At 38.1% G+C, this 19,872-nt stretch overlaps 1 protein-coding gene across 2 annotated transcripts in view; it reads right to left on the minus strand.

Annotated features, from left to right (window-relative positions):
- LOC120541953 (TBC1 domain family member 9B) overlaps positions 1–19,872 on the minus strand; it is a 91,969-nt gene that overhangs the window by 56,284 nt on the left and 15,813 nt on the right. For both annotated transcript variants that reach the window (XM_039773969.1, XM_039773968.1), the window contains exons 2-4: positions 9,088–9,198; positions 2,372–2,490; positions 1,978–2,206 (exon numbers count right to left, since the gene is read on the minus strand). In XM_039773969.1, the coding sequence (XP_039629903.1) occupies positions 1,978–2,206; positions 2,372–2,490; positions 9,088–9,198 (459 nt within the window). The remainder of the gene's footprint in view (positions 1–1,977; positions 2,207–2,371; positions 2,491–9,087; positions 9,199–19,872) is intronic.

The raw sequence follows: 19,872 nt of genomic DNA on the forward strand, positions 1-19,872 counted from the left end.
GCTGACAGAGGAGACAGCCACTGCAGCAGACAGAGGCATCACATTACTTTGGATGGGGCGTGGTGAGATTTTCGCAAGCTGGATCTGCCCGTCAATGTGGACACCCGCAATCTGCGGCCGCCAATCAATTGCCGCGATTGTACACGCACATCGGTTGGTGGCAAAATCGGCCACGGATCGCTGCGTCCTCTCGTTGATAATTAGGTAAATGTTTTTTGCAGGACTAGAGACACTTTAAAGGGAACCCGAGGTCAGAGGAATATGGAGGCTGCCATATTTATTTCTTTTCCTTTAACTATAATTGTATTCCAAGTTTAATATAGGTTTTCCAGATATTGTTTTTAGTTCATATAGTTAAGCTTTTTTTTTGTTTTAAAAGTTAAAACTACCAAAGAATGTGGTTTGTATTTTTGAACCAATACATTTCCTGTTCCTGATTTGTATGCCTGCTATTACTATCCAGACACTTGTTTAAAAAAAAAAACAAAAAAAAACAAACCTTGTTTTCATTGTGTTTGTCTTTAATCTGGCATTATAGTAGAGTGTTGGCTTCCTAGCCAGTAGTTCTGTGGTGAAATGACATGTATGTTGCTTTCCTTTCCTTCAATGGATGTAGAAAATACATTAGCATAGTATATACATAAAGAGGAGTCGGAGTCGAGGAGTCGGAAGATTTAGAAACTGAGGAGTCGGAGCATTTGTCTACCGACTCCACAGCCCTGACAATATATATATATATATATATATATATATGCCAGCAACACTCATGACAATGACAAAACAATTACATTGTCAATCATGTTACGTTATTATTAAAATGTTTCCTTTTCTTTTTCATTACTTCTTTAACACACTACTTCTCCGCTGTGAAGCGCGGGTATTTTGCTAGTTTCCCATAGAACACACATTTCATCAAGACTTTGATCTTCAGTATTGAATTAGAATGAGCATGCATACTTATTACTGGGTGCACAATACTTTTATTCCTAAAAAAACAAAAATTAAAATACATAGCACAGTATCTCAGATTTGTAATAACCCAGTGCAATCTGAAATCATAAAACACAAAGATGTACATATCAAGTGAATAGATGATTCTAAAATGTCTTTCTACCAAAGGCTCTAACTCTCAATATATCCGAATTGCACATGGGAATTAAAAAATGGATAGATAAATGGTCTTTATCCTCCTTAGCGTTAGACCTGAGTGTCACTGGAGCTGTAAAAACCATGCTAAAAGCATTCAGTATAGATGCGTCTCGTGTAAGACTTTTGGATTACTCAGGCTGTCAAAGTGCCAACAGCGTTGGTGCTGAGTGTTACTCGGGCAACAGTATATGCGTGTCTCGCACAGGTGTCAGGCCTAAACATTACCCGGGGAATGGTGAAGATGCATCCTCTCCTTGCCTCATAATGGTGTCTCGTAAGAAATGCCTCTCAGCAATGATGGTGAGGTGAGTCTTTCTTCAGGAAGTGAAATTGAAACAAACAGTGAAACCAAAAGTGATAATGGTGAATCCAAAAATGACACTTGCATCACTTGCACAGGTACATTGTGCTGTTCATATTATTATTAATCATTCTTATTATTTGTATCATTGTTATACTTTCTACGCCTCTGACGTTCTACTTTTAGTGTTTTGCATGTTTTACAGTAGAAAGATGAGATTTAATAAAAATGTCATGTTTCAAGCCAAAAAATGCAATATTTTTTATGTTTTTTTTTAAGAAAAAAAATTAATGCTATGGAGGTTAAAGTGATAGGCCAATGCCAGTGATTCATATTACTGATACTTTACAGCCTGATTATTTTGCCATTATGCAGTCTAAAAGATTAACCTTTTTCCCTTCCACCTTATTCTTTCCTATACATGGTCAACATGAAAAAAAAAAAAAATCACCCACATAGTGAAGTACTTCAAATTCAGAAGCGTGCTAATATGGAGCAAACTGTCAATTACAAATTAAGATGCTTACCTTCTTTTCCCAAAAGGAAGGAGTAGAAGCAGAGGTGGTTGACACTTAGATAGACCCAGCCCTGCCTTGGCACCCGACCCTTCCAGTAGCTGCAAGAATAGTAATTAACAAGCTTCTCTTCATCTGGCATTCCAAATAATTTCCTCATTTTCAGTTCAGCTTCTCGAAATTTGGTGGAATCCTCATTTTCTGCAACTTTTTTATTCTTGTTTTCCTCAGCAATTATTCCCTAAGAACAGTAAAAAGAAAACACAAATATGATACAGATAAATCTAAAACTGTCCACTTGTCATTTATTTACATAACTTCTTTGCCCTTGTTTAGCAAGAGACTCAGAAGCTAAGACAAATGAAATCTGCCTTATCGGTTCAAGTTAAGGTCATAGAGTTTATACCTGGATCTTTCCTTTGACAAAGGTAGTGATGTCTTCTTCGTTATCAAAGATGGACAAAGTTTGCAGCAGATTGGCTTCAATCCATTCCCAGTGCTCCGTGATCTCCTTACGAGATGAGCCTAGCAAACAGAGTAACAATGATAACGAAAAAAAAAAAAGATCATTTTTCAAATGCTGCAAAACTGAATATTAAGCATACAGAATATATCAAAGCAGCTAGGAGCCCTCTCATGTGACATTTGTCCTTCTTTTACAGAAGTACTACCTGAATTTTGAGTCCTAAATTACACATTTCTAAAAATTGAGAACATTTAGAATCTACAATAACCATTTTTATTTGCAGAAACATCTATGACTTAAAACCGCAGATTCCAAGTTTCATCTCTACCTGTGACCCCTAGGAGTCATCCTCAAGAGCACTTTGAGTTGTAAAACCACACAACCTACCCAGAGACAATCCACTCTTCATTTTGGATGATTTTTACATTTCACCAGGATCACTTTATCTTTTCTTATGCCCAGTAGAGACTTATACTTTAGTAGACCACCCTGCATTCAAGTAATGAGTGAAATGATTCATACAGAATTGAATTTGCACTAAAACTCAGGGTTTGCTTCTCAAAAAAAACTTGTACACAACATTTAACATTTTGCAAGTGAAAATTATATTCACATAATAAGCAAGGCATTAATTCCTGTTTGGAAAGATTTACCAGCATTTTTTCTGCACAGTCTTTACAATCATTTAGTATTTAAATAAAGACATCTCATGAAAAACAAAAGAACTGAATAATTTCTTGTTACATGTAGACATTTTGAGAAACTGCCAGAAGTGCTCTACTTGTACAATCCCCACTTTAAGATGACAATCTTGGCAACTGGAATGCTAAAGATGTAATGGAGGCAGAAAAGAAACTAAGGTCCACTGCACTTGGAGCCTGCAAGAATCAAAGAACAGGAATTGCAAGCTATGACTTGGTGACTGAAGTGGCTCCCCATTTTACAACTTCTGTAGTGGAGAAAACAGTAATATGCACAGTGGTGTGTTTTGGTGTGTCTTTGAGTGGAAAATATGCAGCATGTCACATTTTTGAAAAGCACATTCAGCAGCATTCTTGTCCGTACCTACCATCAGCTCATTTTACATATAGTACCTGATGTTCATATTTAGAATCAGCTGATAAAACAACAATCTTTTACACTAAACGAAATCTTCAGAGTCCAGGCTTACATCTCCATCCTCCACATAGTACACTGCCTTAATTGCTCCTCTGTGAGATTTCTGCTAGTCTCTTCTCAATGGCCTACTGACAACAGGTATAAACAGACTCCTAATGGCGGAACATGCTCCTGGTAGTTCTTGACCTACACCCAATGCCATGAGAATATTATCCCTTGTATAATCATTTAGTGAGGAATATGGTTGTGGGATAAGTGACCATGAAGAGTGGTCCCCCTGTAAGGACCAGTAGTTGCAGGTAGTTTTCTGGCTGGAGTACAAGATCAACAAAATTAGACATGAGATGGCCTGTGATAAGAAGCAAAAGTTCAACCTGAATTGACCTGGCTTATTCACATTCATTCCCATCTGAACCTAAACAAAGTTACAGTATGTCATTTGCCGTGATGCTTATGTAGCTTTGAGTCACCCATTGTTTGGAACTGCATGAATAAATCAGTTTCGTGACACTATCTCACTGTCAAAATGCAACTAACCTGAATGTCCCCAGTTATCAACTGCATTCTCAAACCAGCATTTCATCATGCATCCGTTACATCAATTGTACAGTAGGTCCGCTCAGTTGGTACCAATCTAATGAGGCCACTTCATGCATCTTTTGATTGTAATACTCTCTTCAATTAGTATTGTAGGACAAGGACTACTAGAGATAATAACATAGAATAACATTCCAAATTCTACTTAAACCAATACTCGGTCACAGGTGGGCCACACAAGTGTGTGCAAAGTATCTGAAGAATCTAACATGGCATTGCATTGGAATTTAATTCTTCTAGCTCATCTTTCCTTATGTGGACATTTCCAAATTTAATTCCTTATAGTTTACAGAATAATGTAATGAATGCTCATGGTTTTTATCTTGTAGCTTTGAAATTAACTCTTTTTTGCTTTGTAAAAAAGTATGATGTAAAGAGTGATAACCAGAGGACCTTTTATTAAAGGAGTAGTTTATAATGTCATGGCAGTGAGTAGTTTAGGATTTCAACTTTGTTTTAAATCTACAATGTGTTGCTATACTAAAAAAATGGTTTCTTGGCTACCAGATTCTATTAAAAATTCAAAGGACAAACATCTGTCATTTTACATTTTAGTTCATTAAGCATCACAAACAATGACACTTCTGGGATTTGAACATCACAGCTGCTTAGCACTTGTGTACCTCTGAGAGTCTAGCTCACTTGTTGACAGATGGAAAGAGTGCAGCACAGGGCCATTTACTTTTTTTGTTCTCCTTTACTTTTGTTGATGCCACATAGTAGATACAATTTGTTACATTAAATAATAATGTTTATGTGAAATACAACAAAGTGCAGATTTAATTTTGATGATTCTGCTTCAGTCCAGATGCATGATAATTCTGTGACTGCGTAATAAGTACACTCCACTGAACTTGTCTGACTTGGTCATTGTGATCACAATCATTGTCAGAAGGTCAAAATACTGGGAATTACCATTCACTTAGATATACAGTATTGCCCTTTGGGGTCCAGTCCTCAATCTCTGAAGTTATACTACTACAAGGAAATAATCAGAATCATTCAAGAAACTGACCTAATGTGACTGAGTGCAGCATGTGTGTGCCCTTGACATGGTCAGCCTTTAGCTTCACCCATAGCTCTTCCTTTTGGATTATTTTGGGTTGTTTAGCTTCTGACCTAACTCACTGTATTTTGTATTCTGGTTTGGGCCTCGTCCATTTTTATGTACTCAAGTTTCTGAAATCTTCATTGAGGCTTAGGCTCTCAATCCTGACTCTCATCCAGGTAAGTCTGATATTTTCAATTTGGGAAGGGCAAGGCCTAGTGGCACTGGTCAGTCATCCCCTTTAATTTGTTTGTGGCCACACATTACACACCAGGTTTCCTTTTGTACTTATTTTCACTCTACTTTTGTCTGTTTTCCTTTGTCCTTCTTTCTGTTTACTTTCTCGTATATGAAGTATAGGGAAAATATTGTAATCGTCCAAAGATTCAATGTCAAGATTTTGGTGAATCTCGGCGCTTTAGACCTCCCTGACCTTCTGTTTCCTGCAGAGGCATTAGCTCTCTTGGAAATGTGTTCTTTTAATATTGTGGCTTATTAAATAATTAACCAATATCATAATATATCAGAAAAGGCAATATCCCTCCCATAGTGATTACGGCGGTACAAGAATCACATGAGACAAAATATCTTTTAGCTTACATTTACTGACGTTTTACGCGGTTACAGACAGGGAGGCATATGGACAGACTTTTATCCAGGTGGGAATCTGGATCTACACAGTCAGCCATTTTCTCCGTCCCTACGCTGGGAGGTTTTTCGACGAGCTTTGTCGATTCCACCTCTTGTCTTTTAATGGGATAAATTAATATCCCTATTCCAATTCGGGCCAGGCATGTTAAGGCAATTTTTAATTCTCGGCCGGGAGTCCATGACAGTGCTACACCTCCATTCAAAACCGAGCCTCCCATTCATCAGTGTAAGCATATTTTTAATATATATATAAAATATTATAATTAATATATAATAATATAATTATTAATGTAGCCACAATCCTGCCGACTACGCCATTATGTTTCCTGCAGAGGCATTAGCTCTCTTGGAAATGTGTTCTTTTACAATTGTGGCATATTAAATAATTAAACAATGTCATAATATACCAGAATCGACAAAGCTCGAAGGAAAACCTCCCAGCGTAGTGACATGAAAGATGGCTGACTGTGTTAATCCAGATTTCCCACCTGGATTAAGTCTGTCCATGCGCCTCTCCGTCTGTAACCGCGTTAACCGTCAGTAAATGTAAGCTAAAAGATATTTTTTCTCATGTGATTCTTGTACCGCCGTAATCACGATGGGAGGGATATCGCCTTTTCTGGTATATTATGACATTGTTTAATTATTTAATATGCCACAATTGTAAAAGAACACATTTCCAAGAGAGCTAATGCCTCTGCAGGAAACACCTTCTTGTATATGAAGTATAGAGAAAGTATTGAAATCCTCCAAAAAATTCAATTTCAAAATTTTGATGAATCTCAACGTTTTAGACCTCCCAGAGTCCAAAAATACCATTTTAGGAATTATGTCTGTCTATGTGTGTGTAAGTAAATGCGATGAGAACACTTTCACTTGGGTCAACCAAATTTTGCGTACAAATTTTTTCAAAGAGCCAATGCCACCTGCGTATACTAAGTTTACACTAACAATCAGCACTCGGCAGAGAGAAAAAGGCAGATTATGCAACAGAAGTAAACTACACTGAAACAGACTGAAGCACCTCAAACAAATTACTGTATTTTATAGTGTACTGTATGCTAGAGTCATTTTGCTGTGGATGTGGTAATAAGATAACAGCTGAAAATAGTTACTAAATACCTTTACTCACTCAAAAGTATTAACAATGTTACTTCTCAGTAGGCAATTACTGAAGCTCACAGTATTTTGGTGGTCCATGACTTACATGTAAATAAGTGGAGCGCCAAAGGTGATTTAGATTTGTCTATAATCTTCTACATCACACGTAATTTGAATTATTTCAAGTGTGGCATTTTTTGGTGAGTATTGTTTTGTTGTCTACAGAACAGAGACAGCAATTTACACACAGACAGTAACATTCACAAAAGTCAGTCATAACTGGGGTGAGATGAAATAGATATTCTAAAGGATACCGTGGCCCTGGGACTGAAAGTTTGCTGCGGTGGAAGACAACCAGTAAGGTGAAGCACACAGCTGGTCTCCTTTTAAATATGGCGTTATCGCACAAAAACAAATTTTTCTTCCCTTCCTAAAAAGACCTGAATGTGCTGTTTACAATATGTGTGCAATCTTAACATTGTCCATAACTGTGATGAAATAACTGACTTAAAAAACAAACTTATCCTTTAATTTACGATTGACATGTGATCCTTTTGCAATGACTAATTTATAATTTACTAACTATGCATCAGAAAATCAAATTAATTTAATTCTGGTGTTCTAGTGGCTCCCAATTTAGGTCAGAATAATTAGAAAGTTACAACTGAGGCATCTGTCTTATGTTGCTAAGATTAAATTTTTGTCTTTTTTTTTTGTAATGTGCTCCTGCTCTTTTTCCTCTGTCATCTTCTTTCTTTCCTGATTTTGCCCAGGTACCCTTCAAGAGGACTGGGTGATCAATCACACATCACCTCAGAGGCCTATTGCAGCACCTGCTGCCACATCCTGAGTGCTACAGCATTAGCTATCATAGCAGAATTTCTGTTTGGATCCCTTTTTGGGATTCCTTTTTTGTAGATCTGTTGGTCATTTAGACCTTTTTTTTTGCTCTTTTCTCTCTTTATCTTGTCTTTATCTACAAAATTAAATATGCAAAGTTGTATGTCTGGTTTTGAACCATTTTGGGATAGAATCATAACATTTGGTATGGTTTTCTAACAGTCCCAAGTGTAGGTTCATGCCTGGTGCCAAATGTTGGCTAGGTGTGCTCCAATCTGATGTGAGCTTATAACTTGATTTAAGGAATTTAGAATTAGAAAGGAAATCTATCAGAGTGTGTTTCCTTGTTCAATATGTTACTGTGATGTCTGTGTGCTTAAAAAAAAACAAAAAAAAACCAACACAAAGTAGATGCAAAAATTAATTAGTGTAGGGACCACTTACATTTAAAGCCATTTTATAATTTGTTTAATGGGCTCAACTCTAACATTGGATTAAGCACATTAACTAATGTTTGGATTACATTTCATTTCAATTTGAACGCTAATGACATAATACTTATCAATAAAACCTAAGAAAGTTGTCTCCCATTGTGCACCAGAGACAATGAATGAATGAATGACCTGTACTTAAGGTCTTAAAAACTAAAGTCATTCTAGTTAGCTGAAATTGTGCAAAGGGCAACACCACACTGACAACTCTATTAACTTAGAGTACTCAAAGCCACATTTAAAAAAAATAAAAAGGGTTATTTCTCTTTGCATTTTTTTTTTTTTTTACAATGTTTGCAATAATAATCATCCATTTTCTAAAATCACTTATTCTGAAATCCCTATCCCAGCAGCATTAGGTATAAGGCAGATACCAACCCTCAACAGGGTGGTCGCCATCATGGAGCCCACTGACTCACAACAATTGACACAATTTACAGTAACTAACTAACATAACCTGCAAAAAACAAAAACTTCAACTTTTACTGGACATTAACTCTATGAATACTATCATGATCTCAATCTGAACATGGAACCTCAAGAACAAACTTACAAAGAGTGGATGACACTTCGAGGAACACGTGCCTGCAAATGTGAAAGAATTGTTTGAATGATGCCTTTAATAGCACAGTGGGTAACTCATTCACAAAAAACAACCTTAGATGTCAGACTTTCAGCATTTTCTTTTCCCTGGAGATCACATCCAAATATTAAAATGTGCAGTTTTTAAATGATACCGTGTATATGAGCACTATGCACATCCCCACAAACTTACAACTGAAATGCACCAAAACCCTTCCTTGACTTACCACAGGCAATGTTCCAGTAAACTTGTGAATCTTGAACTTGATGTAAAATTCTGTAGGGAGCGACTCGTGCGCTAGAATCAAGAACAACATCAAGCGTCCCCACTAGAAGACCTGAAAAGAAAAAGAAATAAGTGAGCCAAAACCAGTGCATATGACCACATTAAATTTCATGACATGCCAAACAGCAGCTGATTAAGGAGCTCCAGGATATTTCTCGATACAAACAGTCCTTCTGAAAACACAAACGGAGCAAGACTCTGTCTAACGGAGTGAATAAAGATGTAATGATTTTAATGTTTTGGAAAACTTTATTTATTTGTACAGTTAGATTCAGACAATAATATCTTGTCATTAATATGACATTTTCACCTCCCTATTCTGTGTTACATTCTGGATGCTGCCATTTTGTGTGTTTACTCATGGTGCAGTCACATGGTATATGGTTGCTATTCCTGTTGCTGGTCACATGACATTGCTTCCTTCCTATATAAGATTGTGGCAACCTGCTTTCAATGTCCAAATTAATAGTTATTTTTTTAAATCAAAACCTTTGCATTTGACATTAGTAATTCTTTTCAGGGAATCACATTTTTGCTGTCTCTTTTTGACTATGAATTTTGTTTGAATTGGTCTTTGTTATTTAGGGTTCGATACTATCTTTGGGCTTCAGACCCTATGAGGTTTTGAGTTAATACTTCTCTGTCTCTTATTCTGTGGCTTATCACCCTGACTGTGATTCCTCTGTGGCAGAACAAAAAATACTGCAGAGTTCAGCAACACAGTTGCTAAAGTGTATGGTTTTATGAGAGTGTCACAAATGGTATATTCATTAGTAGCGAGTGCTGATCAGTATTTTACCTTGTACAATGCTGCTGCTTTTTCACTATTGCGGCAACATTTTCACCATGAAATGTTTTATTTTCCCAAGGGAGTCAAGTTTTCTTTAAAAATTTCGCAGCGGAGAAGTAGTGTGTTGAAGAAGCAATGAAAAAGAAAAGGAAACATTTTGAAAATAACGTAACATGATTGTCAATGTAATTGTTTTGTCACTGTTGTGAGTGATGAGTGTTGCTGTCATATATATATATACTAGCAAAATACCCGCGCTTCGCAGCGGAGAAGTAGTGTGTTAAAGAAGTTATGAAAATGAAAAGCAAACATTTTAAAAATAACGTAAGATGATTGTTAATGTAATTGTTTTGTCATTGATATTGAGTGTGTAACGGCCGACCCCTTATTCCCAGCCGGCAGCTACACCTCCAAGACCTGTGGCCTGGATAATTGACTGAGAAACCTTTTCCTGTCAAGCCGTACTCCTACACAGATTAACTTTCCCCACAATCGACGGTTTGAAAAGCAAAGACAATAAGCAGAATGTAAAAGGAAACAAGAATAAATGTATTAAATGGGACAAGACACGCCACAAGACAAATGTACACTCAAATATTCCTCCACCCCAACAATCCCACAGCAAACCCGACAATATATATATATATAAATCCCCTCCCTTGTCCACGTTACATATGACACACACCACACAAAGCGACAAATGGCTGGCAAACGGAATGATCATGAACTTGAGTCCGATGCGTGAAATAAATGTCCTGAATACGGGTACTGATTAATGACGATAGTAATGTTCAGTATTTCCGGCGTTTGGAATAACCTCACCGTGATTCCTCGGCGCGCGGCGAATGATGATTCGACCCGGGTCTTCAGCGGTAAGCAGGTTGAAAGGCAGTCGGATGAATGAAATACAAACTGGATGATAGCGCAATGGAATGAAACGGCAGGCAGGTTGTAATCGTGAATCGTTATTGGTTGTTCTCCTCTCTCTCCTCGTGCTGGTCTCCTTTTCGTCTCCTCCTCTTCTCCTTAAATAATCCGTGACGGCAGTAATTGATTAATTGATATACAGGTGTTTTCCAGGTAAGTGATTGTGAACTCCTCCCATCATCCGTCCTCCTTTACGGGGACAACATTAACTGATACACACAACGCAGTCAATGGGACAATGAAAACGAGACACACACAGCACTGACATTTAAACACTATGTGGCACCGCTACAAGTGTTGCTGGCATATATATATATATAAATATATATATATATATGCACACACATCTATACACATATATATATATACACAGTTATATATATATACATATAGACACATACATATATATACATACTGTATATATACATACTGTATATACACATATACATATCTACATATATACTGTATATACACATTTATATATACAAATCTACATATATATATCCACATATATATATATATTAGGGGTGGGACTCGATTAAAAATGTTTTTTTTTTTTAATTTAAAAGTGTTTTAGTGGGCGACAGAATCAAATAATAGACATGTACATGAATATTGTAAACTGAAGCTGTTTTAATTTCTGAAAAAAAAGCCTTTAAACTGCATTTGAATTCAAAACAGAAACAAAAATATCATCCCTGGTTAAAATTGGGCAGACTTAAAAATAAAGTGGTAGTTTAAGTACTTTAAGTAGATTTTCAGAATAGTATTGTCTTTAAATAATAATTACCAAAATTTCAACATAAAGTGCAGTTTTTCTTCTTAAAAAAATAAGTCAGAAACATAAAAGGTAATTTGACCAACTTAATCTTTAAACTCTGAGTAACCTTAGCCAAAATTATTTTGTACATTAGGCTAAAACAGTGTGATCATTGAACATTTTGTAATTAGATGTAATTAGAATTACTAACGGTCACGGAAGTCCAATGATCCCCAGTAAGAGCCACAAAGTCTGCTTTCTGTAATGCATCTAATTTTGCTTGCTTTTCATTGTGCACAAAACCATGCTTTTATCAACGCTTCGCTCGGGTAGTCGAAATGATCAGTCGTAAGAACGCGCTTTATTCCGACTCTAACATTTTTGTAGCTGTGATGTGTGCATCAGTGTAATGGATGTACCAGGAAATGATGCATTGACAAAAGTTCCCTTGCCTGGAATTGAAAGTGTGATTAAATGCGTTATTTTTAACGCTTATGGAGTACATGCATCGAAGCTTCTCAGCTGTGCTTGTGCTAATAAAGGGAAACATTTTAAAATAACGTAACATGATTCTGCGTTAACGAATATTTTTCATACGTCCCAAACCAAGGAGATGAAGGTAAAATGAATCAGTAGCGCGCGTACATACTCAGTGCATCCCCTCTCGGGAATCGAACCTCGAATGTCGGCATTAGAGGGGAAGACTCTACAATTGAGCCACAGCATGTGGCTTGTCTGTGCAACAGTATGTACTGTAGATAGTTGTATATATATACATTTAAATATATACCCGCGTATCGCAGTGGAGAAGTAGAAGTTATGAAAAGAAAAGGGAACATTTTAAAAATAACGTAACATGATTGTCAATATACAGTAATTGTTTTGTGAGTGTTGCTGTCATCAAGGATTTGATTATCATTATTTGTTTCAATTAGGGTCGTATTTGTAGGATGTGTTCAAGTTACATTCCGTGTTTGTCAATCGTTGTAAAGATGACAGGTTTCATTCATCGATTCGTTTCTTACTGCATCAATAAACAGCTCGTCTTCTTCTTTATCTGAGACCTGACACACTGCATGCACGGGTTTTTACACTGTCTTCCTTTAGCGGGACATTGACTTTTTCCACCGTGTGCTTTGTTTCCACAGTAGCTGCATTTATGAATATGCTTATCAGACGCTTCATATTTTTTGCTGCCTTTTCAATTGTGTAATTCGGTTTTGTTCAGCACTCTTTGGAACTGTTGCTTTTATCTGTGCACTGCGTCAGTTCACGTGAGCCACTCGGTGTACTTGCATCGAAGGTTCCCAGCTGTGCTGGTGCCATCTCGTGCTATGTCCATAGCTTTATTTAATGTTACCTTAGTCCTGGCACTTAAAACTTTCTCTCGCAGTTTCGCTGAGTTTGTGTCAAACACCACCCTGACCATCTCATCTTCCTCTCCATAAGCACAGTCCTTCACCCGTGAATATTTACCCGTGGCAGTTTGCTATTGGATTGCCGCTGACGGACGGCCTTCTATGGGCAGGCACTAAATTACAAACGCCAGCGGCAGCCTGTCTATGAACTTAATTTAAAGTGTAGGTTTACATCGTTCTTTGTTTCCGAAGTAGCAGAACTCGCTTCTTATTGTTTCGCTGCCTTCTCAATTATATAATGCATGTTTTCTTGAGCGCTTTTTTGAGGTCTTCCTGGTTTTCTATGTACTGCGTGATTACGTGGGAGGCGTGATGATGTCACACGAAACTCCCCCACGGCGTTGAAGCTCATCTCCATTACAGTAAATGGAGAAAAACTGCTTCCAGTTATGACCATTACGCGTAGAATTTCGATATAAAACCTGCCCAACTTTTGTAAGGAAGCTGTAAGGAATCAACCTGCCAAATTTCAGCCTTCCACCCACACGGGAAGTTGGAGAATTAGTGATGAGTCAGTGAGTGAGTGAGTGAGTGAGTGAGTGAGTGAGGGCTTTGCCTTTTATTAGTATAGATTTACACACACACACACATAAACATATATATATACATATCTATACATATACACATAAACATATATATATCTACATATATACACATACATAACAATACACACATACATACATACACACACATATATACACACACATATATATATATATATATATACACATACACACACACATATATAAACATATATATACATATACATACATATCTACATATATACACACACAGCTATTTCAGTATCAGTGCAATACGCTGCTTGTTAAAACGGATAACTCCGCTCTTACGCAAGTCTGCGTGGATATTATGAACTATCGTATTTGTTCAAGTTCTATTTAAATTTTAAATAGAAGGAATTTTTATTTAGTCGACAGAAATATCTTTGGTAGGAATGGTAAAAACAGACAGGAATATTATTCGTTAATAAATCAACTCAAACCTTAAATAACTTAAAAGAACAAACATTCAAATTTCTTTACTCTTATGTAAATTTATATAAAAAATAAATTTAGATTTTAAATATCCCAAAAGATTTTGCTCTCCATAAAAATATATCCTTTCAAAATTATACAAATTCAAATATGAACATGCTGCATAACAAAACCTGGAAATATAAATAAAATGTGTTCCTTTCAGCAATAACAAATCAAATCATTAAGTTGTCTTTGCTCATATGTCATTTTAGAGCTGGACGCCTGGCATCTTTTTGGCAACAGGTTCGTTTCTGTTTGGTGTGAGGTTCTGTGTTGTGGAGATTCTCAGGATGGATTGCAGGTGCTCATCAGTGAGGCGACTCCTGTGTGCTGTTTTGTTAGTCTTTATCACTGAGAAGAGCTTCTCACACAGATATGTGCTACCAAACATGCACAAGGTTCGAGCCGCATGTAGACGGACTTTTTGTTCTTCAAAGTCACCAAAGCGCCGTGCAAACTCAGTGCGCCGGTTTATCAGCAAAGTGCGATTTGGGAACACCGTAGTGACGACTTGGTTTAACATTACTTGGCAACAGGGAAAGTTGCACTGGTGCATTTGTGTCTCCCATAAAAGCAACTTCACTTGAAATCACTTTGTGATTGTGCACGGGTAAAACGTCCGCTGAAGTGTCAGATTCTTATTTAATTCTTCTGCTTTCTGTATCTTCTGCATTGCATTCAGGTCTTTCAGCCTCACTGATGAGCACCTGCAATCCATCCTGAGAATCTCCACAACACAGAACTCCCTGATGTTTTGTCTCATAGTGCCGTCTTAGATTAAATTCTGTAATTACAGCCACATTAGCTCCACAAATGAGACACACGGGTTCAGTAAACATATACTCAGCCTCCCATCGGTTTTAAAGGCTCTATTTTCAGAATCAACTTTTCTCTTCAGCATCGTGTGAGCTAGCTTCGCAATAACTTGCAGCATCATAAGCTAGACTTGATTAACGCAGAAAGTGTTCGGCAAGGCAGCTGAAGCGCTGCATTATGGGATCTGTAGTTTATTGTGTTACCAGCGCTTCATATACCCGGGCCATTAATAACAATAATACAGTATATAAAATGATCTCGCGGGCTGGATATAATTACACGCGGGCGGATGTGGCCCGCGCTTGAGTTTGACACATATGGACTAAATAGAACTTGAAAAGATATATTTTTCAAATGTGATCGCAATTCAGATAGAGTTGACGCGCACTACAGCCTGCATGCCTCAATAAGTCATCCTCCCTCGCTCTTACTTTTTACCGCTCATCTAATGAATACACTGAGTATGGCTTTACCAAAACAATCATTGATGGTGAATAAAGTATCCATTATTCGAGTATGTAGATCGGGATATATATATACATATATATATACCCGCGTATCGCAGCGAGAAGTAGTGTGTTAAAAAGCTAGAAAAGAAAAGGGAACATTTTAAAAATAACGTAACATGACTGTCAATATACAGTATTTGTTTTGTGAGTGTTACTGAGTGTTGCTGTCATCAATGATTTGATTATCATTATTTCTTTCAATCAGGTTCGTATTTGTAGGATGTGTTGTGTTCAAGTTACATTCCGTGTTTGTCAATCGTTGTAAAGATGACAGGTTTCATTCATCGATTCGTTTCTTACTGCATCAATAAACAGCTCGTCTTCTTCTTTATCTGAGACCTGACACACTGCATGCACAGGTTTTTTTACACTGTCTTCCTTTAGCGGGACATTGACTTTTTCCACCGTGTGCTTTGTTTCCACAGTAGCTGCATTTATGAATATGCTTGTATGTATCAACGCTTCATATTTTTGCTGCCTTTTCAATTGTGTAATTCGGTTTTGTTCAGCTCTTTGGAACTGTTGCTTTTATCTGTGCACTGCGCCAGTTCACGTGAGCCGCTCGGTGTACATGCATCAAGTTCCCAGTTGTGCTGGTGCCATCTCGTGCTATGTCCATGGCTGTATTTAATGTTACCTTAGTCCTGGCACTTAAAACTTTCTCTCGCAGTTTCGCTGAGTTTGTGCCAAACACCACGCTGACCATCTCATCTTCCTCTGCATAAGCACAGTCCTTAACCCGTGAATATTTAGTGGAGTTTGCTATTGGATTGCCGCTGACGGACGGCCTTATATGGGCAGGCACTAAATTACAAACGCCAGCGCAGCCTGTCTATGAACTTAATTTAAAGTGTAGGTTTACATCGTGCTTTGTTTCAGTAGCAGAACTCATCAATATGGTTGTATATGTCACTCGCCGCTTCTTATTGTTTCGCTGCCTTCTCAATTATATAATGCATGTTTTCTTCAGCGCTTTTGGAGGTCTTCCTGGTTTTCTATGTACTGCGTGATTACGTGGGAGGCGTGATGATGTCACACGAAACTCCGCCCCATGGCGTTCAAGCTCATCTCCATTACAGTAAATGGAAAAACAGCTTCCAGTTATGACCATTACGCATAGAATTTCGAAATGAAACCTGCCCAACTTTTGTAAGGAAGCTGTAAGGAATGAACCTGCCAAATTTCAGCCTTCCACCCACATGGGAAGTTGGAGAATTAGTGATGAGTGAGTGAGTGAGTGAGTCAGTCAGTCAGTGAGGGCTTTGCCTTTTATTAGTATAGATATATATACTAATAAAAGGCAAAGCCCTCACTGACTGACTGACTGACTGACTCACTGACTCATCACTAATCCTCCAACTTCCCGTGTAGGTAGAAGGCTGAAATTTGGCAGGCTCATTCCTTACAGCTTCCTTACAAAAGTTGGGCAGGTTTTATTTCAAAATTCTACGCGTATTGGTCATAACTGGAAGCTATTTTTCTCCATTTACTGTAATGGAGTTGAGCTCGAAAGCCGTGGGGGGCAGAGTTTCGTGTGACATCATCACGCCTCTCACGTAATCACACATTACGTAGAAATTTGGCAGGCTCATTCCTTACAGCTTACTTACAAAAGTTAGGCAGGTTTCATTTCGAAATTCTACGCGTAATGGTCATAACTGGAACCTAATAATGTACATATATACAGCCATAGCCTGCAGCTCGGTCGCCGTGTGAGGTGGAGCTGCGTCCCACATCGTCACGCCTCCCACGTAATTGAGTGCCTGCCCATATAAGGCCGTCCGTCGGCAGAAATCCAATAGACAAGCTTCCGCTAAATATTCCCGGGTGAAGGACTGTGCTTATACAAACGAAAATGAGATAGTCAGGGATAGACTAGTGTTTGGCACAAACTCAGCGAAAGAGTTAGAGAAACTTTTAAGTGCCGGGTCTTAGCTAACATTAAATAAAGCTGTGGACATCGCAAGATTGCACGAGATAGCACAAGCACAGGTGAGAACCTTCGATGCATGTACTCTGAGCGGCTCATTTGAACTGACTGTGAACGCAGTACAAAGAGAACAAGGAAGAGCTCCAAAGAGCGCTGAACAAAAAACGCATTACACAATTGAGAAGGCAGCAAAAGAATATGAAGTGAGTGACGCATACAAGCATATTCATAAGTGCAGCTACTGCGGAAACAAAGCACGGTGTGAACCGTAAGTTTAAATTAAATTCATAGACACGCTGCGTTTGTCATGCCTACGATGAATACGATATTCGCGAGATACAAGTTTACTGAGAGACGCAGGGTATAAATGAGACTTTTCATCACTTTGTAACAAAGTTAAAATTGCTGCAACGGAGTTAAAATTGCTGGTGAAGGACTGTGCTTATGCAAACGAATAGGAAAGCAAGGTGTAAAGCTTAACTTTAAATTAGCTTCATAGACACTCTGCCGCTGGCGTTTGTCATGCCTAAGACGAATACGATATTCGTGAGATAACAAATTTACTCAGAGGACGCAGGGTATAAACGAGACTTTTCATCACTTTGTAACGGAGTTAAAATTGCTGGTAAAGGACTGTGCTTATGCAAACGAAGATGAGATGGTCAGGGATAGAATAGTGTTTGGCAAAAATGCGAGCGAAACTTTTAAGTGCCGGGTCTGAGCTAACATTAAATAAAGCCGTGGACATTGCAACATCGTACGAGATAGCACAAGCACAGCTGAGAACCTTCGATGCATGTACGCCGAGCGGCTCACGTGAACTGACTGTGAACGCAGTACGCACACAAAAAGCAAGAGCTCCAAAGAGCTCAAAAAATGCATTACACAACTGAGAAGGCAGCAAAAGAATATAAAGCGAGTGACGCATACAAGCATATTCAGAAGTGCAGCTACTGCGGAAACAAAGAACACGGTGGAAAAAGTCAATGTCCAGCTAAAGGAAGACAGTGTGAAAAAAAAAAAAAAAAAACCGTGCATGCAGTGTGTGATGTCTTCAATAAAGAGGAAGACGAGCGGTTTATTGATGCAGTAAGAAAGGAATCGATGAATGAAACCTAACATCTCTGGAGAGATCTTAAAATGGCTGTGCACCAACGCTTCCCATCCAACCTGATGAAGCTTGAGAGGTGCTGCAAAGAGGAATGGGCGAAACTGGCCAAGGATAGGTGTGCCAAGCTTGTGGCATCATATTCAAAAGACTTGAGGCTGTAATTGCTGCCAAAGGTGCATCGACAAAGTATTGAGCAAAGGCTGTGAATACTTATGTACATGTGATTTCTCAGTTTTTTTATTTGTAATAAATTTGCAAAAACCTCAAGTAAACTTTTTTCACGTTGTCATTATGGGGTGTTGTGTGTAGAATTCTGAGGAAAAAAATGAATTTAATCCATTTTGGAATAAGGCTGTAACATAACAAAATGTGGAAAAAGTGATGAGCTGTGAATACTTTCCGGATGCACTGTATGTGTGTGTGTGTGTATATATATATATATATATATATATATATATATATATATATATATATATATATATATATATATATATATATATATATATATATATATATATATATATATATATATATATATATATATATATATATCTATAATTCAACGTCTCTCTGTCTATCTGTATGTCTCTCCCACTTTTCTTGAGAGAATGGAATTAGATCAGGTTTTTTTCTATAATTTGCTTGAACATTCCAGTGGATTTTGCTTCTGTCATCGTGCTATCATAGTTTGTTTGCAGAAGCGATTTATTTGCACTAATCCGAGAGACATGCAAAGGGCCAAGGGGAGGTGGAAGTGTGAAATCAGGAGTGGAGAGCCGGGCGGGGCCTTCCCCACTTACTCGCCAGCTTCCATTCGAATCGCTCTACCTCTGGCCATGTTTTGGAGCATATCTTGCCTCCACTTAACTAGCAATACCTGTTTGTTTATTGATTTTTAAAGTTTGTCCTGTTTCATTACTATGCGGGTGGAGCTGCAAGGGATAGCTAGTATATATATATATATATATATATACACATATATACATACATACATATACATATACATATACATATATATACATATATATATATATATATACATACTAGCTGATTACCCAGTGGCTTCGCTCATTGAGTGCAAGGGAAAAAAAATAAAATGTAGCATATTATCGGAGATGGCTGGGGTGGTGACCCGGCCGGGACGCCTAGGAAGATCAGAGGAGGGCTTACGCCTTCCCCAGACCATGTGGGGGTGACCGCCGTGGTTCCTTTGGGGGCCACGAGTACAGAGCTTGGAAGCTCAACCCTGTAGGGGCCCATGGTCATGGTCATGGTCATGGCCTTTGGAGCCCTGGACCTCAGCACTTCCGCCACACCCGGAAGTGCTGGGGGGAAGAAGAGAGGGGACACCCGGAGTGCTTCCGGGGATGCAGCTGGCACTTCTGCCACACTGGGGTGTGTCCGTGGAAGATTTCTGGAACCCACCTG

This window comes from Polypterus senegalus, chromosome 13, assembly GCF_016835505.1.
Source record: "Polypterus senegalus isolate Bchr_013 chromosome 13, ASM1683550v1, whole genome shotgun sequence".
In the NCBI taxonomy this organism is placed as follows: Eukaryota; Metazoa; Chordata; class Cladistia; order Polypteriformes; family Polypteridae; genus Polypterus; species Polypterus senegalus.